This window comes from Hyla sarda, chromosome 7 (assembly GCF_029499605.1).
Source record: "Hyla sarda isolate aHylSar1 chromosome 7, aHylSar1.hap1, whole genome shotgun sequence".
NCBI classification, from domain to species: Eukaryota; Metazoa; Chordata; class Amphibia; order Anura; family Hylidae; genus Hyla; species Hyla sarda.
The window spans coordinates 166,215,749-166,238,823 of record NC_079195.1 but is presented as its reverse complement, the minus strand read 5'-3'; the positions used below and the strand labels follow the sequence as shown (position 1 = coordinate 166,238,823).

At 41.5% G+C, this 23,075-nt stretch overlaps 1 protein-coding gene across 3 annotated transcripts in view; it reads left to right on the top strand.

The window, feature by feature from the left end:
• Nucleotides 1-5,556: 5,556 nt before the first annotated feature.
• Nucleotides 5,557-23,075, top strand: part of MTG1 (mitochondrial ribosome associated GTPase 1) — a 31,053-nt gene continuing 13,534 nt past the window's right edge. The window contains exons 1-8 of one of the 3 annotated variants that reach the window (XM_056531224.1): nt 5,557-5,784; nt 7,963-8,051; nt 9,095-9,161; nt 9,789-9,891; nt 12,752-12,832; nt 15,734-15,790; nt 22,109-22,199; nt 22,268-22,329. In XM_056531224.1, the coding sequence (XP_056387199.1) occupies nt 7,988-8,051; nt 9,095-9,161; nt 9,789-9,891; nt 12,752-12,832; nt 15,734-15,790; nt 22,109-22,199; nt 22,268-22,329 (525 nt within the window). In that variant the 5' untranslated portion in view covers nt 5,557-5,784; nt 7,963-7,987. Of the gene's footprint in view, nt 5,785-7,962; nt 8,052-9,094; nt 9,162-9,785; nt 9,892-12,751; nt 12,833-15,733; nt 15,791-22,108; nt 22,200-22,267; nt 22,330-23,075 lie in introns of all 3 variants that reach the window. The other 2 variants (XM_056531225.1, XM_056531223.1) reach the window with 2 other exon arrangements.

Below are 23,075 nucleotides of genomic sequence, written 5' to 3'. Positions count from 1 at the left end.
AAACCTTCCTGCCACAGCTCGCATTGATGTGCCATCCTGGATGAACTGCACTAACTGAGCCACTTGCGTGGGTTGTAAACTCTGTCTCATGCTACCACTAGAGTGAAAGCACCACCAGCATTCAAAAGTGACCAAAACATCAGCCAAGAAGCATAGGAATTGAGAAGTGGTATATGGTCACCACCTGCAGAACCACTCCTTTACTGGGGTGTCTTGCTAATTGCCTATAATTTCCACCTGTTGTCTGTTCCATTAGCACAACAGCATGTGAAATTGATTGTCAATCAGTGTTGCTTCCTAAGTGGACAGTGTGATTTCACAGAAGTGTGATTGACTTGGAGTTACATTGTGTTGTTTAAGTATTCCCCTTATTTTTTTGAGCAGTGTATATTGCATTATAGTACTCTACTGCAATGTAAAAAAATTACAAAAAATAAAATAGCAACATAGTAGCGGGGTATAAATGTATCAATGAGACATGTACTATGTCTAAAAAAAACTATATTTCTATCACCCTCCACAAATTAGTAAACAAAACACCAAGGAAAACGGAGTCATTTAGATAGAATTAAAACATGATCACTTTTATTAGTTACATTAAAAACATGAGAACAAAGGAAAGGCAAACCAACTGGGGGAGACTAGACAAAAAGGGGCGACACTACCTGCTGATGTGTATAGGAAATATAATTCAATGAAGGTGCATGGTACATTTGATAAAGTGCATACATCTAAGGGTCAAGAAAGGACCTCTATAAAGTGCACATAACTAAAAATACAAACATGCATACCACTCGTAAAGAGCACAATGGATAATACCAGCAGCAGAGCAGGAGCGACGCCACCCCTACGATCGTTTCGGCGAACCTTCGTCCTATGCGCAGGAGACTGTACATGTGAATAGACCCTCTGTGCATCAAATATTCTGCCCATATTTGATGCACAGGATTTGGAGCTGCAGATTTTATACTGCAGAGTTCAATGTAAACAAAAAAACTGAACACAGCTTCATATGTAATAAATCTTCAAACACATGAAAGGTTCTCAATAGAGAAAAAGTATATATAAATATATATATAGCAACAGAAGAATGCAGCAGCACACTGCCAGCACAAAGATATAGATGAAACATGAATATGCAGTTAAAACATGGAGAGCTATACAGCTATGGTGTAATAGATGCAAATGTGAAACTATGAAATAGTGAGGCACTTAGCTCGCAAATTTGTCTCCGCCGGTGGTCAAATAGCTTGGACCGTCCCACCGCGATAAGGTGGCCTCATTGGGACGGACCCTACATTGTGAATATGCCTCTGTTTGAACAGTTCAGTAAGCATGGCAGGGTCTGGAACATCCAAGACACCTTATATACACACCTGATAGAGGTGGGTGGGGTGCAAGGCCAACATGGAGGTAGCTACTCCCCCGTATGTGCAATACAGACAAAGAATAAGTCAGCCAGCACTTTAGTTGATACCAAACTATTATATGGACCTGGCCTACAGGTGCACGCTACTAGGCTAGATATACAGCATATATATTACCCAGGGTACACTACCTGCTAATATGAGCTCCCAAAAATCATATCGATAAACCGAGAAAAATTGGAGTCATATACTCAAAAGTAGCAAAAAATGTTATGTTTATTAGTACATTTATAAAACACACAAAGAGATTTCCACAAAAGTGGGAGAAAGAAAGAAAAAAGTGTTGCACTAAGCCCCGGTATAATACCTCATAAACATAGACCCTAATACTATTTCCATAACAGAGTGCAAATACATGCTACAACAAGCTAATCCCAATACATGCAGCTAGCAGCTTTCTATCATAGAACATCAAAGGAAAAGATATTAGTACATTAATACATACTTAGGTGTCTCAAACATTGGGTACCAGGGAGTAGCGCAACACCGCCCCGTTTCGGGATCAACCTTTGTTGAGGGGTAAGTGTACACCAGGCTAGGCTAGGTATTTATATACATATCCAACGATGATCTTGCTCACACACTCATTAAATCTTAACCTCACCTGCAGATGCCCGGCTTCTATTGGCACGTGTACGGAGCTTCCCGGCCCCCGTCCACTTCCGGCAACGCTAGAAAAACTGCCAAAAATGCCCAAAAAAATGTGAAAACAAGAGGAAGACAATAGATCCTGTGTCTATTAAGGTGCAAGTGGCACATCATATACCACTCAGTGAAGCAAATAACTATATATAATAAAGTGCCAATGTGAACAAAGGAATAAAAACTAATTTTTTAATTATTAAGAAAAGTTAAATAATATTATTAGATTATGTAACTTTTCTTAATAATTAAAACATTAGTTTTTATTACTTTGTTCACATTGGCACTTTATTATATATAGATATTTGCTTCACTGAGTGGTATATGATGTGGCACTTGCACCTAGACACAGGATCTATTGTCTTCCTCTTGTTTTCACATTTTTTCTGGTATTTTTTGCCAGTTGTTCACCAGTGTATATGTGTATATACACATTCTTATAATGAATTTAGTGGATATATATTTAGATTTAGACACTGTTGCTCTTATAATGCCTTTGCACTTTTTATAATATGATGGCATGTCACTTTATTATATTCCATTACTGCCTATTCAACACTTCTTCTATTGCACCTTATATCAAGTCTCGGCATTCGTGTAAAAAGATTGCCTCTTCTTTTTTTCACTGTTTTATTCCCTCCACATAGAAATATTCTGATAGATATTCACCACTACCATAATGTAACAATTACACTAATCTTAATTTGTTTATACATGTACATTTTAATATGGGCCGCTCCTGATTTTTTTTTCAATAGTAAAGTTTATTGAAGATTTTAAACATACCAAGTAGTAAATGTGCAAGTGACCAAGGGGCCAAAATATGTGGCGCACATGCGCCCAAAAGAAATAAACAGGTAATATGGCAAATAAATCATATTAGGAGCAGTAACACTAGTCTTTTAGGACTCCAACATAACAAGAATAAACACTTAGGCATACATGGCAGACAATAAAATATCAGCACCTAGTCTGGCACAAGTGTTCCTACAAGAAAAAGAGAAGAGCAAGAATAAATGAGAAAGGGAGAAGGCTCCCAGGTAGACCGGAAGGAAGACAGGAGGAGTTGGAAGGAGACAGAAAAACACAGGCAGAGAGAGAGAGAGACAATAAAGAGGACTAACCTTTCAGCACGGTGCACTGGTGAGAACCCCAACATCGGACAGACTGACATCATATGTAAGGGCACACGCTCAAGGCATCAGTCAGTAGACATTTCTTGAGAGTTCAAGTGGAGAGTTCTGTATGTGTCAGAGGGCCGCAAACTAAGTCCCTATTTTAGGCTGGTGCGCATGTGCGGACTGACGGCCTTCTTTCCTTGCGGCATGCGTCATTGCGGGGGCGAGGCGGTTGTCCGGGTCAGCTGATGCTGTCCCGGTTAGCTGACCGGCTCTCTGTGATGCGTTGCCGGGAGCGGACGGGGGCCGAGAAGCTCCGTACACATGCGCCAATAGAAGCCGGGCATCTGCAGGTGAGGTTAAGATTCAATGAGTGTGTGAGCAAGATCATCGGTTAATATGTATATAAATACCTAGCCTAACCTGTGGACACTTACTCCTCAACAAAGGTTGATCCCGAAACGCCATGTTGGGGCGGTGTTGTGCTACTCCCTGGTACCCACTGTTTGTGACACTTAAGTATGTATTAATGTACTAATATCTTTTCCTGTGATGTTCTATGATAGAAAGCTGCTAGCTGCATGTATTGTGATTAGCTTGTAGCATGTATCTGCACACTGTTATGGAAATAGTATTAGGGTCTATAGGGTCTTTCTGTGTTTTATAAATGTACTAATAAACATAAACATTTTTGCTACTTTTGAGTAAATGACTAAAATTGTTCTCGTTTTTTTTGAGAGCTTCAAATGTGCAGCTTCAAATCCTGCACATGAAATATGTGCAGGATACTGTACGTGTGAATACATCCAGGTAGGGTCACACATAGCGTATACAAAGGGTATTTCATTTCCTGTGGCAGCCCTGTGTGTGCAGTGAGGTTTGGAACCTCCAAACCTTACTGCACACACAGGGCTGCTGCGGGTAGCCCTGTTTGTCTGTTCAAACGCAAATTTCGCACCGTATTTCCTGCTATGCAGCAGATTTTGCTCAGCGTGAAATACGCTTTGTATACGCTATGTGTGACCCTACCCTAAAGGTTATTTGTCTTCAGTATCACCCGCACTTACCCGTTGTACAGGCTTGTAATGCAGGTGACACTGCTGAAAATCTTCTCCGTGCCCTGCTTGGTGCATGGTGACGCACGGCTGGCATCTTCCTATTAATGCCTCTCCCCCTGTGATGAGCCTTCTCTGTTGCAGAATGGAGCTCCACTCTGCAGAGGCTCAGCACAGGGGAGAAGGCATTACCATGAAGATGTCAGACTGAGGTCACCATGCACCATGCAGGTCATTTGCATGTACCAGAGAATCGGGATTATGGCGGAAAGAAAGCAGAGTGAGTCACCCGCGCCAAAAGCCTGTTAGTGCAGATGATACTAGTGGCAGATGATACTAGTGGTAGCTCCCACCATCATGTTTTTTTTTCTGTCCCTGCCTATTGCCCTTCTATCCCTAACTCCCTCCCTGCCTTTATTTATTTTTTTTACTATTTTTAAAATGGCATTTAGTCTGCCTGGTAGTGTGCTCATGTCACTGATGCCTGCTGGGGGGGGACAACTTCCGCCCTTAGTTCTCCTAACAGGGTGCCTCTAGCTGTTTCACCACTACAACTCCCAGCATGCCCTGACATCTATTGGCTGTCAGGGCATGCTGGGAGTTGTAGTGGTAAAACAACTGGAGGCGCCCAGGACAGGAGCTTCATGGGCCAGGAGCTGATGCGGGATGCCCCCTAGTGGCCGAATTTCAAATTGCTTTTAAAATGTTTTAAAATCATTTTTTTTTTATAAAAGTATATTAGAGATATGTTGTAGTACTTAAGTACTACAACATATCAAAAATAATTTTTCATGACAGTGCCCATTTAAACGCAGTGTGAACCCTGTTTATTACATACAAATTTCTGAGCAGAATTTGCACGGATTCTGTGATGAAATCCAGGAGGAATTTCATTATGTTGCAAGCCCTTTTCTGTATGGAAAATTATGAGCGCGTGGTACAGCACAATTATTTTGCATTGTATGATGGCGTTATTTGTGCACTGTAATTATGGCATTGTAAGGTTATATTTACACATGACAGATTGATATAAAACTGAAAACCTGTTCTATGTAGCTGAACCTGATTGTTTCTGCAGTATGAACATGGATCTGCCACGTGGGAATATGACTTTCTTTTTACTTCTACAAACGACTGAAGACTCACGTCTGATCACGTGCCTTGAAAAATGTTCCTATAAAAAAAAAAAAAAGAAGCAACGTGAGAAAAAAACTCGGGATGCGAGAAAACCTCGATTCTAGGACTCGCACAACGCGCGCATGCCCAGAGCAACAAACATAGGGGGGCGTGGCTTGGCTAGAAGCGCTTCGTTACTTTCTCTAAGTGCGCATGCGCATGGTTCCACGCGTTTATAGGAACCAACTGGCGGGGACTACTGTTTCTAGGGGGAATGTTTTGGAGCCTGTGCGTTGTGCGTGTTTAATTAACTTTCGTCTCCCTGTACTGACGTTGTGGAGATGAGGCTCGGGTTTCTACTCCGCCGGCCCTTTGATTTTGGGCAGCGGGAGGTCGCACATTGGTTTCCAGGACACATGGCCAAGGGTGAGACGGGCAGCCAAAGTGAATCTATTGTGTAGAGTAGAGGGGGATACAGAGGGTATATGCAGACAATACAACAGTGCAAGTGTTGCTTTGTACTAAAATGGAAGGTAGGGGGCGTAATTGGACTAAACCAGTGTTTCCCAACCAGGATGCCTCCAGCTGTTGCAAAACTACAACTCCCAGCATGCTCGGACAGCCAAAGGCTGTCCGGGCATGCTGGGAGTTGTAGTTTTGCAACAGCTGAAGGCACACTGGTTAAAAACCAGTGCACTATAACCATAATAGAAATGCACAGATAAAAAAAAAATAAACTAAATTATGAAACCTCACTTCAGTAAATACAATGGCAACAAGTTCTCCTTCAACCAGCACAGACAGGAGCAGGATGTCATTGTATACTAGCCTAATGTTTGTATAAAACAATGGCACTGTTTAGAGATGAGCGAACTTGCAGTAAATTCGATTCGTCACAAACTTCTCGGCTCGGCAGTTGATGACTTATCCTGCATAAATTAGTTCAGCTTTCAGGTGCTCTGGTGGGCTGGAAAAGGTGGATACAGAAAGAGTCTCCTAGGAATGCATCCACCTTTTCCAGCCCACCGGAGCACCTGAAAGCTGAACTAATTTATGCAGGAAAAGTTATCAACTGCCGAGCCGAGAAGTTAGTGACGAATTGAATTTACTGTAAGTTCGCTCATCTCTAGCACTGTTCACACCTGCATCAGGGTTTCCAACAAACAGAAACCACATCAGAATTTGTTTTTTTTGTTTGTTTTTTCATGATACACTACAGTTGTGACCAACAAAAATCACTTAAAATAGTGACCATTGGGTTGTCTGTCATTTTAGCATGGGGGAAAAAAAAAAAAACCTTTTCTGTTCCTAACTGGCGAGTAACTGCCTTGAAAATGGTGACGCTAAATAGATATATGTACGGCTATGAACTGGCAAGCAGCAGTTAACTCATACACTTAAAAGGGGTACTCGACATTTTTTTTAATTAACTGATGCTGGAAAGTTAAGCAGATTTGTAAATTACTTCTATTAAAAAAAAATCTTAATCCTTCCAGTACTTATCAGCTGCTGTTATGATCCACAGGAAGTTATTTTCTTTTAGAAATTCCTTTCTGTCTGACCACAGTGCTCTCTGATGACACCTCTGTCCATGTCAGGAACTGTCCAGTCTAAAAAAAGAGTAAGAGAGGGCTCCATGGTGCATTAAAAGAAATATGTATGATGGAAAAGGCTTGACGTGAAAGCCGCTCACCCCAGGTGGTTGTGTGCCAACATACACAACAATGGTATGCCCACCGGCTAGTAGAGTTACAAGGAGAGAGAGGCTTCAAATGGAACACCGGCTCCACGAGGCACAGGACAAACTCAGCAGGAACATCAGGTAAAAGGAAATGGTTTAATCCCAAGATGCAATGTGTTTCACTTCAATCACGCAGCTTCATTAGGCATCAAAGGCATGCCTGATGAAGCTGCGTGATTGAAGTGAAACACGTTGCATCTTGGGATTAAACCATTTCCTTTTACCTGATGTTCCTGCTGAGTTTGTCCTGCGCCTCGTGGAGCCGGTGTTCCGTTTGAAGCCTCTCTCTCATAGGAGCTGTCCAGAGCAGGATAGGCTTTCTATGGAGATTTGCTTCTACTCAGGACAGCTCCTAAAATGGACAGAGGTATCAGCAGAGAGCACTATGGTCAGACAGAAAGAAAATTCAAAAAGAAAAGAACTTCCTGTGGATCATACAGAAGCTGATAAGTACTGGAAGGATTAAGATTTTTAAATAGAAGTAACTTACAAATCTGTTTAACTTTCTGGCACCAGTTTATTAAAAAAAAAAAAAAAAATCCAGTGGAGTACCCCTGTAAAGTATTAATGTTATTTTAAACAGCCTTTGATATGTTGTCCAGATATCTAAAAAAAAATTGAGACTGCATCGGGTGTCACTCCTAGGAGAAACACTGTGATTGCAAGTTACAGCTGGGTGAAGTGTGCAGTAGCAAGCGCCTCACTCTCCAGCTTTCAATCAAATCCGACCAAGTCTATGCAGCGGAGTGGGCTGCCATTTAGAGGATACAAGTATTAGGGTCCATTGCCAGTATGCTAATGCTGTCTTTAGCGCAATGGAGACGGGAACCTGTATACAGAGACATATATATGTCCACCCACAGGGTACGTACATGAGTGAGGGTCCTCATGAATATTCATGAGGTGCTTCAAGTTCTGCATGACAGCTCCCGCCTTGGCGACACCGATCAGAGTAAGTTTATATCTCATTTTAATCTTGTTCACCCGCACAATAACCCACTGGAACCAGCTGTCAGTTTCCCTTTAAAAACAACCTGTGCCTGGACAACACCTGCGAGACTAGGAGCGCAGATTTGCTAAAAAAAATACTGGACACTGTGCTGGTAACTCAATGGACCCTGTTAAAGTCAGTGGGATCTATTATACTAGTTAAAGAGTACCTGTCACCATGTAAAGAATGTATAATATTGTGTGTTCCCCTCTTCTATTTGTGTCCCCTGCAGTTGAAGTATTTCTTTATTTATCTTCTTGTAAAGCTTTCTCACTGCTTGTGAGCTTTTTCAGCTGCAGGGGCTGTTACCCGGCAGGTGTGACGTCAGCTGAAGCCTGCCGGGTAAGACTTCCGCCCTTCCCTGTGTGTGTGTTTTGTGGGAGGAGAGAGAAAGAAAACTTTGACAGTGGGAACAGGTGAGGACAGAGCAGGCAACAGAGGGAGTGGAGAGCAGTGACAGGGAGGGGGGAGGGGTGGGGTTGTGCCGATGCAGCGATCGTTTATTGTAGCAGGTGGCCGTCTTGCCTGCCATTCACAATGCTTGGGGGAAAGGGGGATGCATGGGCAGCAATCGCACAGTGTTCATTGTAGCAAGCGACCATCCTGACTGCTGTTCACAGTGCTGCCACAGGGGGTGTTAGAGTGCACAGCGCTTGCTCCCACCTGTCTGATTGACAGGCAGGGAGTTGCGCTGTGCACTTCAGTGTCCCAGCTGCACTGAGAGTTCGGACTCATTCTGCCAGACCGGCATGAGTCCGAACTCTCTGAGCCAAGACATGTAGGGAGACCCCTAGTGATAGGTTTTTAAAAGTAAAAAAAAACATATAAATATAAATTTTTGTTAATCACGTTATTAGAAAGTTGTTTCTAATACATTGATTAACAAAATATAAAAAGTTTTTTTTGATGACAGATAATCTTTAAAACTATTTTAGATGCATTGGTCCAGTAGTGTTTTCCTAAATACTTAGAATTCATTGAGTAATCTACGTTTTCTCCTGCAGGACTTAAACAGATGAGAGCTAAACTATCTAAAGTTGACTGCATCATAGAAGTTCATGATGCCCGAATATCCTTTTTTACCTGGAGTAACCAGCATTATTACTTTTATACATTTTGCAGATAGAAAATTCCAATTGAAGTCCACAGAGAGTATGTTTTATTTTTTTTCTTCTGAGGAAAGTGGAAAGAAATGACCATAAAGAAAATTCAATGTTATTTATTTATTTTTAAGAGCAAATTCACACATGGCAGGTTTTTTACTAAAATCTCTGCAACTATACTTTTTATCTGAAATATTCCTATTCTTATGAATGAAGTAGTTTTCCAGTCACAGAAATATTGCCCCCAATTCTTCCACTTATGAACTCTCCTTAAACCGAATGGAAAATAAGTTAAATACAGGTGCATCCATATCTGATAAATATCACATCAAATGTTACTAGTATTGCATCAGTTTTTCAGTATAGTACAGTCTCTTGCCAAGAAGGTGATCAGATCTAATGAGGCTGTATTCAAACTTTTTTATTTTATTTTTATTTTTTTATTGTAAACTGCTAAAAAAAAAAAAGGGACAGGCCACTCAGTTTTATGGCCGAAAGATTAAGGTATTGTTGTGTATGTATAGCCTTATTTGGATATTTATGAAATATACAGTTATATAGTGTGCATCTAAAATTTCCTTAACTATAAACAAATCCCTTTATCTGGTCGAAACCCCCTTTTTAAAGAATACCTCGGTATTAAACCTCACTTGCTTGTACTCAACAAGCTCGACCTAGCAGACATGTCTCATCAGAAGGTAAAAGACTTGTTTGTTATTTATTTATTTTTGTTTAAGGGTAGGGTCACACATGCCATCGAAGTCAATGGGTAGCAAAATCAGCTGCAGAAAATATGCAGTAAAATATGGTACGTTTGACCCCCACCTTAACACTAAATTGGTAGAGTATAGGTGCGTGAACATAAAGCACAAGTACAGTAATCCCTCAAGTTACAATTGCAGAAGGTTACAATATTTTTAACCTACAATGGTCTTTCCTGGACCATTGTAACTTGGACTCAAAATCAACATACAATGGCAAAAAACACCTATAAAGGCCTCTAAACAGGACATTTTCACTTTTTACCCCTACCAAGACTAGCAGTTCCTTTGGACACCAGGTAAGCATGGCTCCATTTTGTATCTACAGTACACTGTCCCCTCTATGTATAAAGTGTTTTAGAGCTTTTCACAGCTATTTCTGACTTTTATATATGAAGACCTGCTTTATCTGTATTTTTATTTTTTTTTCTTATTTTGGGTTGACATTTTGAAGACAAAAAATACATAAACCCCTTCTAAACAATACTTTTGTTTTGTTTTATTGACACTGAAAATGCATACGGCAATCACAAGCACAGACAGAAGCCTGGCAATAAGTTCAAGTATTAACGAAAGAATGAAATACAAATTCGTCAAATGCAATATAATACAGTGTCAATAAAGGCCAGAGCATGACACAAAATAGACTGTTAGCAAAAAAAGAAAAGCTATGAGCTGGAAAACCTATAGACACCCATTCAAGCAGAGTGTGTTAGGGTGTATATTTATTTTCTGTATGAAATAGCAATGAATATTCCATACCGAAATATTTCATATAGAAAAATGCATGAAGCATGCATGGTTACACATTTTTATTTATTTTTTTTGTATGGGGGTGGTACCAAAATATTTTTTTGCTGCATTTTTCATGACTTATGCAAAACTTTTTATATAGAACGGTCTTTTATTTTCAGTTTTATTACAGATACAGTAGATATATGTATATAATGATAATTAAACACTTCTTTTGATAATTTTGATGTATAAAATCTGTGTAGTCTTGGGTGAGTTCTGTTCAGCTTGGGTGATTGTACACTGCAAGGGAAAACTAAGATAACACAGCCTAGATCTGAATGAATGAACTAATCGTATGAAATACTTTCGTCTTTACATAGTTGAATGTGCTGACAACAATATCACACAAAAATTATCAATAGAAATCAAATTTATGAACCCATGGAGGTCTGGATATGGAGTCACACTCAAAATCACAGTGGAAAACCACATTACAGGCTGATCCAACTTTGATGTAATGTCCTTAAAACAAGTAAAAATTAGGCTCAGTAGTGAGTGTGGCCTCCACGTGCCCGTATGACCTCCCTACAATGCCTGGGCATGCTCCTAATGAGGTGGCAGATGGTCTCCTGAGGGATGTCCTCCCAGACCTGGACTAAAGCATCTGCCAACTCCTTTACAGTCTGTGGTGCAATGTGGTGTTGGATGGAGTGAGACCTGATATCCCAGATGTGCTCAATTGGATTCAGGTCTTGGGAACAGGCGGGCCAGTCTATAGCATCAATGTCTTCCTCTTGCAGGAACTGCTGACACACTCCAGCCACATGAGGTCTAGCATTGTCTTGCATTAGGAGGAACCCAGGGCCAACCGCACCAGCATATGGTCTCACAAGGGGTCTGAGGATCTCCTCTCAGTACCTAATGGCAGTCAGGTTACCTCTGGCAAGCACATGGAGGGCTGTGCGGCACCCCAAAGAAATGCCACCCCACAGCATTACTGACCCACTGCCAAACCCGTCATGCTGGAGGATGTTGCAGGCAGCAGAACATTCTCCACGGCTTCTCCAGACTGTCACGTCTGTCACGTGCTCAGTGTGAACCTGCTTTCATCTGTGAAGAGCACAGGGCGCCAGTGGCGAAGTTGCCAATCTTGGTGTTCTCTGGCAGATGCCAAACGTCCTGCATGGTTTTGGGCTGTAAGCACAACCCCCACCTGTGGATGTCGGGACCTCATGGAGTCTGTTTCTGACCATTTGAGTGGACCTGCTCCTCCTTGCACAAAGGCAAGGGTAGCGACCCTGCTGCTGGGTTGTTGCCCTCCTACGGCTTCCTCCACATCTCCTGATGTACTGGCCTGCCTCCTGGTAGCGCCTCCATGCTCTGGACACTACACTGGCAGACACAGCAAACCTTGCCACAGCTCGCATTGATGTGCCATCCTGGATGAGCTGCACTACCTGAGCCACTTGTGTGGGTTGTAGACTCCATCTCATGCTACCTCTAGAGTGAAAGCACTGCCAGCATTCAAAAGTGAACAAAACATTAGCCAGGAAGCATGGAACTGAAAAGTGGTCTGTGGTAATCACCTGCAGAAACTCTCCTTTATTGGGGGTGTCTTGCTAATTGCCTATAATTTCTACTTGTTGTCTGTTCCATTTGCACAACAGCATGTGAAATTGATTGTCAATCAGTGCTTCCTGAATGGACAGTGTGATTTCACAGAAGTGTGATTGACTTGGAGTTACATTGTGGTGTTTAAGTGTTCCCTTTATTTGAGCAGTGTAGTTTTCCTTATATAAAAGGAAATAAATAGCAGCCATCTCTGAGATGTTACACTGTCTATGTTTAATCAGAAAACAAGAGGGGTTAATTTCTTCGTTACTGTGTAAGACCCGCGTATAGCCTTTCCTTGTGATCATGATGATCTGCTAAATTAAAAGCTTTGAAGATATCATATTTTTAGTACATGATAATGGTTGTCAAATTTTATTTCGTTTTTATGAACCCCTCCCTTTCAAGGACTGTAATATTCCATTCTTAGCATGTACTTGTTCTTTCCTAGAGGATTGTTTCCCAGCTAGAGAAACAGGGAGTTCAAAAGGTCATTTACACCGATTGCTTCAGGGACGAGAACATCAAGGAGGTAGGAAGTGCATTTCTATCTCTATTGTCTGGACAGGGTAAAGTTGCTGCTTTTAATTTTTGGCTCACTGGGTAAGAGTTTTCATACTCTTAAAGCAAATAGTAACACTTTAAAGGGGTATTCCCCTATCCATATGAGATATCTGACATATATTGACTGACATGTATAAGATAATTTTTGTTTGTATTTCCCCTTTAAGACAAATTTGATGGCTAAAATTACCAAGTTGTATTTGTCGAGTTTTTAGTCAACATTGTAGATACATTCACGAAAACACAACATTATACAATACATGATATAAACTATGTGTAAGTTTTATTAAGCATGATTCCACTTATTTCTTAAATAAGTTTGCCCATGCACCTAAAAGATGGCATCCAGGTCGACTGCAGTCTGTTTGTGGTAACTGTAGGGGGTCGGGAAGCCAAAAAGAATTAACCCCTTAAGGACCAGGCCCATTTTGGCCTTAAGGACCAGACCAATTTTATTTTTGCATTTTCGTTTTTTCCTCCTCGCCTTCTAAAAATCATAACTCTCTTATATTTCCATCCACAGATCCATATGAGGGCTTGTTTTTTGCGTCACCAATTTTACTTTGTAATTACATCACTTATTTTACCATAAAATGTACGGCGCAACCAAACAAATATTATTTATGTTGGAAAATTGAAAAGAAAATCCACATTTTGGAAGGTTTTGTTTTCATGCTGTACACTTTCCGGTAAAAATGACATGTTTTCATTATTCTGTGGGTCAATACGATTAAAATGATACCCATCATTATATGCTTTTCTATAATTGTACTGCTTAAAAAAAATCTCAAACCATTTTAACAAAATTAGTATGTTTGAAATTGCCCTATTTTGACCACCTATAACTTTCTAATTTTTCCGTATATGAGGGCTCATTTTTTGCACCATGATCTGTAGTTTTTATCAGTACCTCTTTTGATTAGGTTTTACTTTTTATAAATTTTTTATAAATTTTTTTGGAATAAAATGTGACAAAAAAGCAGCAATTTTGGACTTTTTTAAAAAAAATTTACGTTTACGCCGTTCACCGTACGGGATAATTAACTATATATTTTAATAGTTCAGACTTTTACACACGCGGCGATACCAAATATGTGTATGAATAATTTTTTTACGCTTTTTGGGGGGTAAAATGGGAAAAACGGACATTTTACTTTTTTATTGGGGGAGGGGATTTTTCAAATTTCTTTTACTTTTTTATTTTAAATATTTTTTTTTTAATTTTATTTTTTTTTTTTTTACACTTTTTATGTCCCCATAGGGACATAAAAATTCTATTCATTGCAATACTGTGCAGTGCTATGTATAGGACACAGCACTGCTCAGTATTATCGGTCATCTTCTGCTCTGCTCGATCGCAGACCAGAGCAGAAGACCCCGGGAGACGGCCGGAGCCAGGTGAGGGGACCTCCGGCCGGCGTGCTGGATGATTGGATCCCCGCGGCAGATGCCGTGATCTGTATTGACCGGGACCTGCCGGACATGACGCGAGCACCGCTCCGGTGCTCACGATCATGTCGGTGCGTAAATGTACGTCATGGTGCGCTAAGTACCATGTCACCATGACGTACATTTACGTCCATTGTCGTTAAAGGGGTACTCCGGTGAAAACCTTTTTTTTTTTTTTTTTTTTAATCAACTGGTGCCAGAAAGTTAAACAGATTTGTAAATTACTTCTATTAAAAAAATCTTAATCCTTCCTGTACTTATTAGCTGCTGAATACTACAGCGGAAATTATTTTATTTTTGAAACACAGAACTGTCTGCTGACATCACGAGCACAGTGCTCTCTGCTGACATCTCTATCCATTTTATGAACTGTCCAGAACAGCATATGTTTGCTATGGGGATTTCCTTTTACCCTGGACAGTTCCTAAAAATGGACAGAGATGTCAGCAGAGAGCACTGTGTTTAAAACGGAAAAGAATATCCACTGTAGTATTCAGCAGCTAATAAGTATAGGAAGGATTAAGATTTTTTATAGAAGTAATTTTACAAATCTGTTTAACTTTCTGGCACCAGTTGATTTAAAAAAAAAAAAAGTTTTTCACCGGAGTACCCCTTTAAGATGTGATGGGGTTACGTACACAGCGTACCTCCTGGTGCTTCACCATTTACACAACTCCTGCTAATGTCAGTGGGAATTACACAAATTGCGTAAATCAGGCATCTCGTCTTCTTTGGGCTTCCTGACCATCTACGGTCACTAGACAGACTAGACTAGAGGTGGCTGGACAACCACTTTAACAATCTATTTTATAACTGCAATGTTTGGCAAATAATCAATTTTTTATTTCTGTTAAAAGGTGTATGTAGACACTCTAAGTTTATTTTAACACCTCCATGACCATCTTTTTAACTCGTAACATGTAACAGAGCACTTTGAAGATAAGCTTTCACTATATGGCTATTGTTTCACCAGTAAAGTTAAGATCTAGAATCCTTCTTATAAGTACTCTTCTAGTTGTATTGAGAAATCACATACTGCAGTACTTACTAAGGGTTTTAAAGGGGTTATCTAAGCGTGTCATATATTATTTTAGCAGCAGAAAGTGTGATAGAATAAAAAATAAATATTACTCGCCTTATAAATCACCTGCTGCTCCAATGCTGATGCTCTGTAGGTCCTTGCCGGTTTTGTTTACCCTCCGGCAGTGAAGTCATCTCATAGATCCACTTGACTGCTACAACCAGTCACTGGAAATAAGGTACACGGGTTGGATAAAGCTCATAGTAAGTACTGCACTATATGTTTTGGTTACTTAAGGCATGTAAAAAATCGCCTATGAACCATCCATCCTTCACTCAGTTTATATTGTAATACATTTGATGTATACTTGTAACTTGAAATTATTTTTTTGAACATTAGGTTGTTCCAGCAATAATTGAGCGTATTGGAAGTAGTCCTCGGTTTACAAGAGCAGAGGTCAGTTTCTAGTAGACAGTTTGATATAGGATTAATGTTATAAAATGGTGTAGAACTATCCCATTTCTTTACATACGTATGGGTAGACAAAATAAGGACTGCACCAAACATGTGAACAGGAGTCTGGCGATACAGCTGTCCAGCGAGGTAACAGACTCAGCTGAGCCAATAGACTGGGAACTAGCTGGGCGGTGGTGCTAGGATAAGCAGAAAAGATAGATAAAGGAAAAAAGGGTATATCCGCACTCACCGCCGGTTTCAACTTCAATCGTTCCTATGTGGAGACATCCAAGGGATCAGAGCAGAGGTAACTCTGTGTGCACTCAGAGGCGATAACCGGCTATTTCGCGCACATGTGCATCATCCGGCCTCTTCTTCTGACACATGACTATCCCATTTCTTTGTTTATGGGAAAGTCTCTGGAAAATGTTTCCCCCCTAATCCAAAGAATCTTGTGGTGTTGGTGAGCAGAGCAATACATTATGCCAAAACTACTGATTATGGCTTGGAGCAATCAATCGCCGATTGGACGCGCCGGAGGAAGTGACCCTCAGCTCGCGTCCTAGCTGATCGGGACACCGCATTTTCACTGCAGTGGTCCCGATCAGCCCCACTGAGCAGCCGGGGAGGTTTTACTTTAGTTTTTGACGCGGCATTCCACTTTGAACGCCACGTCTAAAGGGTTAATAGCGCGAGGCACCGTGATCGCTATTAGCCCCCGGGTCCTGGCTTCAATTACATGCCTGGACCGACCCGATATGACACGCGTTCACCGCATGACCGCGCGTTATAATGCGCGGGAGCCGGCCACGGACGTAAATTTACGTCTGTGGTCGTTAAGGGGTTAAAGAAGCACCTGAGCAAGTTTTATTTTTTGGCTCAGCTGCACCTTTAATTTTTAAAACAAAAAATCAGAAGCTTATCTGCAGTTACCTGTACAAGCTTATACAAAACTCCTACCTAATATGAGACAATATTCAGAAAAAACTGAGGTAGGATTATTATGATAAAATGTAACTTTTATTAAGATATACTACTAAAATCTTAAAATCTTCAAAAACAATAATGTGACTGCAGTACACATTGTTTGATTTTTGAAGATTTTGAGATTTCAGCAGTATATCTTAATAAAAGATAAATTTTATCGGAATATTGTATAATTTTTAATCCTTTAACCCCTTCCCGCAAAATGACGTTGGACTAATCTCCTCAACTTCTATGAGGAGGTCAGTTTTAGATTGGACCAGGTAAACATTTGGATATGGTATATCTGGACTTTTTTACAAGGCATATAATGATATTGTCACACAAAAGGTTAGTACATAAAATGAGGATGCTGGGACTAGGGGAGAATATATGTAAATAGATTATCAACTGGCTCAGTGACAGGAAGCAGAAGGTGGGTATCAATGGAATTTACTCTGGTTGGGTACCACAGAGGTCAGTACTGGGTCCACTTCTTTTCAATATCTTTATTAATGTAGAGGGATTACAGAGTAGAATTTCCACCGAGGAGGATAACATAGAAATGCAGAGGGATCTAATGAAGCTGAAGGCTTGGCACAGGTATGGCAAATGAAGTTTAATGTGGATAAATGTAAGGTTATGCACTTGGCCCATAAAACAAAAATGTACAATGATATATTAAATAATAATACATTACATTGGGCAGGGGTGTGGAAATAAAAAAAAAAACTACTTGTCCAAGGGACTAAAGCGGAACACAATCTACTTGTCCCTCAAGAAAATCCACTTGTCCTGGTAGATGAAATAATTTCAACCAAAATAGTCTGATTCCCCCCACTAGACCACCAGGGATGGATATAAGATTCCTTTAGACACTGCTGACAGCTGTGATCTAATGGTTTAATAGGTGATCGCAGCATGCCAGGATATTAGCGGCGGGAGACTTGTAGATCCTTTTACACCCGAGGTAAGCCCAGAAAAGATGTAACTTTTTGATCACCATAAAAAATTTCTCATATGAAGTGACCAAAAATGAACAATTCTGGACAATTTTTTACATTTACACCGTTCACCGTACGGTTTAATTAACATTATATTTTAATAGTCTGGACATTTCCACATGCAGCGATACCACTTATGTTTATTTTTGTACATTATTTTTATTTAAAGAAAATTGGAAACTTTTATTAGTAAGGGGCTTATTCACATGTATCCGCACTTTTTAAAATATTTTAATCACTTTTTTTTAAGTCTCAATAGGGACTTATGTGTTACTGGGGGGGGGTTCTGCTTCTCCAGTTTATGTGCTGCATTTTGTGTCAGAAAATGCTGGCAGTTGCATTTAGTTACTAGATAACTACAACTCCCAGCATGCCCTGATACAGCCTATGGTTTTGTTGGTGTTGCAGCATGTTGCACTGTATAGTACAGTTAAGGTTATTGTGTAACATGCTGGGAGTTGTAGTTTTGGTTCGTGTCAGCTGCAGAGCCATAGTCTGTCAGGGAATACTGGGAATTGCAGTTAGTAACTACAACACCCAGCATGCCCTGATGCAGCCTATGGCTCTGCAGCTGACCGGAACCAAAACTACAACTCCCAGCATGTTACACTTTATAGTTCTACAGTTTTAAGTTATGGTGCAACATGCTGGGAGTTGTAGTTTTGGTTCGGGCGTGTTTGTGTGCATCCGTGGGGCTCTTGGTTGGCGGGTGAGTATGAAGGGTGCGGGATTCTGGTGGTGTGATTTAGTGCGGGTGCCACTAAAAATAAATAAAATTAGATGGTACAACTGACCTAATGCCCGACGTGACAGTCCGCTCCTATACAAAACATTCATGCATACACATATCATACATGCACCAGCCACTGCCCCCATATCATACATACACACACACATCACACATTACATACACACATCACACATACATCATACACACATACACTCACACCATACATATGCACACATCATACATACACCCACCGCTGCCCCCCCCACATCATACATTACATACATACACACATCACACTTAGACATCATACACACATTATACATTACATACACATCACACACAGACAGACATCATACACACATCACACACACATTACATACACATCATACACACATCACACACACATTACATACACATCACACATAGACATCATACACACATACACTCACACCATACATATGCACACATCATACATACACCCGCCGCTGCCCACCCCACATCATACATCACATACACACACACATCACACTTAGACATCATACATTACATACACATCACACTTAGCCATCATACACACATCATACATTACATACACATCACACAGACAGACATCATACACACATCACACATACACTCACACCATACATATCCACCAGTGTTTCCCAACCAGGGTGCCTCCAGCTGTTGCAAAACTACAACTCCCAGCATGCCCAGGGCATGCTGGGAGTTGTAGTTTTGCAACAGCTGGAGGCACCCTGGTTGGGAAACACTGATATACACCATACATATGCACACATCATACATACACCTGCCGCTGCCCCCCCATCATACATTACATACACAAATCACACATACACTCACACCCTACATATACAACCACCCTTCCTGCCGCCGCCTGTATTCTCGGCCTCCTCACCTGAGCCGGCCATGAGTGGACATCAGAGCTGTAGTCCCGGCCGGTGTGAGGTGAGATTTTCGTCCTCCCCCCTCATCCCCCCTGCTCTGTGTTTTCCCCGTGCAAACAAGCAACCTCCCCGTGGTGGATTAGGTCCTGTGGAGACAGATCAGGGGAGGGGGAGGGATAGAGCTGTGTGCGGGGGATGGAGCTGTGTACGGAGCTGTCTACATCCTTTCTCTCACCCTGCTGTGTCTTCTGAGCTCCGTCCATCCTCCGGGAGGGGAGATAAGGGGACTCTGCGGTCAGCTGGGGGCTGCCGCCCCCTCCATACACTCTGAGTGCTGGTGTGAGGTGTAGACTTCCATCAGCTCCTGCGCCTCACATCGGCATTAAAGAAAAATAAGGGGGAAGTCGGTCTGTCCCTGCTAGCCCGATACAGGGCTAAATCTATAAACAATTCACCTGCCCGGCGCCCAAAACTACTTGTCCCGGGCGTCGGGCGATAGAATTTCCACATCCCTGATTGGGTAAAACTTCTTACATTGGGTAATACATTACATTGGGTAAAACTAACTATCACGCCCCTCCTGTAGGCTTGCATTGAGGGGAGAAGCGTGATGTCGCACGGGGGCGGGGTCGTGACATCAAACGCTGCCCGCCCTGTGGTCGCTGGTAATCAGTCCCGGAGTGAACACGCTCCGGGGACTGATTACAAACGGGGTGCCGCGTGCAAGATCCCGGGGGTCCCTAGTGGCGGGACTCACGCGATCAGACATCTCATCCCCTATCCTTTGAAGCTGCTGCTTCCAAAGCCAGCAGGATATTGTCATGTATCAAAAGAGGCATGGACTCAAGGGACAGGGACATAATACTCCCCCTTTATAAAGCATTGGTACGGCCTCACCTGGAATATGCTGTTCAGTTTTGGTCGCCTGTTCATAAAAGGGACACTGCAGAGTTGGAAAGGGTGCAGAGACGCGCGACTAAACTAATATGGGGCATGGAACATCTTAGCTATGAGGAGCGATTAAAGGAGTTACAATTGTTTAGTCTTGAGAAGAGACGTTTAAGGGGGGATATGATAAACGTATATAAGTATATTAATGGCCCATACAAAAAATATGGAGAAAAACTGTTCCAGGTTAAACCCCCCCAAAGGACGAGGGGGCACTCCCTCCGTCTGGAGAAGAAAAGGTTTAGTCTAAAGGGGCGGTACGCCTTCTTTACCGTGAGGACTGTGAATTTATGGAACGGTCTACCTCAGGAACTGGTCACAGCAGGAACAATTAACAGCTTTAAAACAGGGTTAGATACATTCCTGGAACAAAATAACATTAAAGCTTATGCAGAATTATAAAACTACATCCCTTTCCCTTATCCCCTTACATCCTTCCCTTCAATCCCCTGGTTGGACTTGATGGACGTATGTCTTTTTTCAACCATACTAACTATGTAACTATGTAACTATATAAGGGGATAAGATGTCTAAGCACCGGAGTACCCCTTTAAAGAACGCTTGGCTTTTTTCAACTTTATAAACTTTGAAATAATGACACTTTGGTGGCAAGTAGAAATCAAACAGGTATTTCCTGCAGTTGAGCATTCCACATATATCCTGAGGATGACACCAGCTTATGCTCTTATAAACTCTTTAGATGCTACTGACAGGCATAATACACTGTATAATACACTGTAGTGCATTATACTTGCATACAGAAAATGGGCCAAAAAAGTTAAGTAAAAAAACAAATAAATTAAAATATACTTTTCTCTTTTTCAACTTTATAAATTATCGATCGATCAGGCAAGTCAAAAGTTGTTGATCACAACAGGTCTTACTCCTGACACCTTCTGCAATCGGGAGTTATTAGCCAGGAGAAGCAGGCTGCATTGCGCTTCGCTTACTAGCCAGCCATGATATCCATCCATTTTGTCTGCATAGAAGTATATGCAGCGAAATGTATGGATCTCTTGGAGGGCCGAGAAGTGGAGCACAATGCCGCCTGCTTCCCCAACCAATAATTCACAAGCGCAGCCGGTATTAGAAATCAGAGCTGGTGCTGGGAATAAAATTTGACATGTATGATCAACATGTCAAAAGTTATTAAAGGGTTAATCCAGTGCTGAAAAACATATCCCCTATCCTAAGGATGGGGGATAAGTCTCAGATCGCGGGGGGGGGGGGGGGGTTGTGTTGCTGGTAGCTTTTCCGACCGCTGTGGCCCCCCGTGATTTCCTGTACGGGGCCCCGGTTCGCTGGCCAGATAGCGGATGTCGACCACTGCACGAAGCGCCGGCTGACACACCCCCTCAATACATCGCAATGGCAGACCCGGAGATTGCCGAAGGCAGCGCTCCGGCTCTGCCATAGAGTTGTATAAAGGGGGCGTGTCAGCCGCCGCTTCGTGCAGTGGTCAGCACGCCCCCTTCCTGCGGGCTGCCGGGGCCCCGTACAGGAGATTGCTGGGGGGGCCCCAGCGGTCGGACCTCTTGCGATCTGAAACTTATACTTATCCTATACTTAGGATAGGAGAAGTTTTTCAGCACTGGATATCTCCTTTAATGACTGCAACGCTTTAACTATTTGTTTTCTTATCGTCTATAGCCATAATTATTCCAGTGCTGTATTGTTGCTAATGGTGTACAACTATTCCGTTACTGTATTCTTTGACTCGTTGTTAAATATACAAGTCTAAAATGTTTCTTATGCTTACCCAATACAGAGTCCAGAAATATCCATTATGGTGACTGGAATCCCTAACGTGGGAAAATCTTCCCTGATAAATGCTCTTCGCAGAATGCATCTAAAGAAAGGTAGATCTGCTATGTTTGTTTAGCTAAATCTAGTTGTACTGTATGCGTTAAACATTTTCTTTTCCTAGGAAAAGCCTCTCGAGTTGGGGGAGAGCCTGGAATCACTCGCTCAGTGCTTTGTAGAATACAAGTGAGTTTTCTTTTTAGCTTCAGTCACTTTTACAATGTATGTACACCACGTGAGCTGGTAAATATCTCCATTCTGGGGCTCTGAGTGCAGATAGAAGATAAAGTATTTCTAATATGTTATTTGTGTTAGGAAACCTTTAGTTTCCAATACAACTACAATATTTACAATTGTAAAATGTAATGATAATCAATACTTGAGTACCTCAGGTTTTAGTCTAAGATATGTTAAAGCAGATCTGTTAGTAGGAAAATAGAGATGTAAATAAGCACATGGTTTCATAGGGCTTTCCATAAAGATTCTGGTTGTATCTTTATTTATTTTTATCTCCATAGTGCTTTTCAGTGTCAAGATATAAGCTTTATTGTTAATATGTAAATTAAGCTTAACCTCTTGGGGACGCAGAACGTATGCATACGCCCTGCATCCCCTATCCTTAAGGACTCGGGGCGTACCTGTACGCCCTGGTCCGGTATAACAGGTTTAAACCGTTCTCACCGGTGGGTCCCTGTTGCTACGGGCAGCTAGGACCCACGGTTAATGCCCGGCATTAACCCTTTAGACGCTGCAATGAAAGTTGATTGCGGCATATAAAACGAAAGTAAAAGAATCACGGCAGCTCAGCAGAGCTGATCGGGGCTATCTCGACAAAATTGCGATTTCTCAATCAGCTTACCGGACGACGGGAGGATCCTCATCTTCCTCTCTGTTGTCCGGTCAGCGATCTACTGCTCTATGCCTGCGCAGGA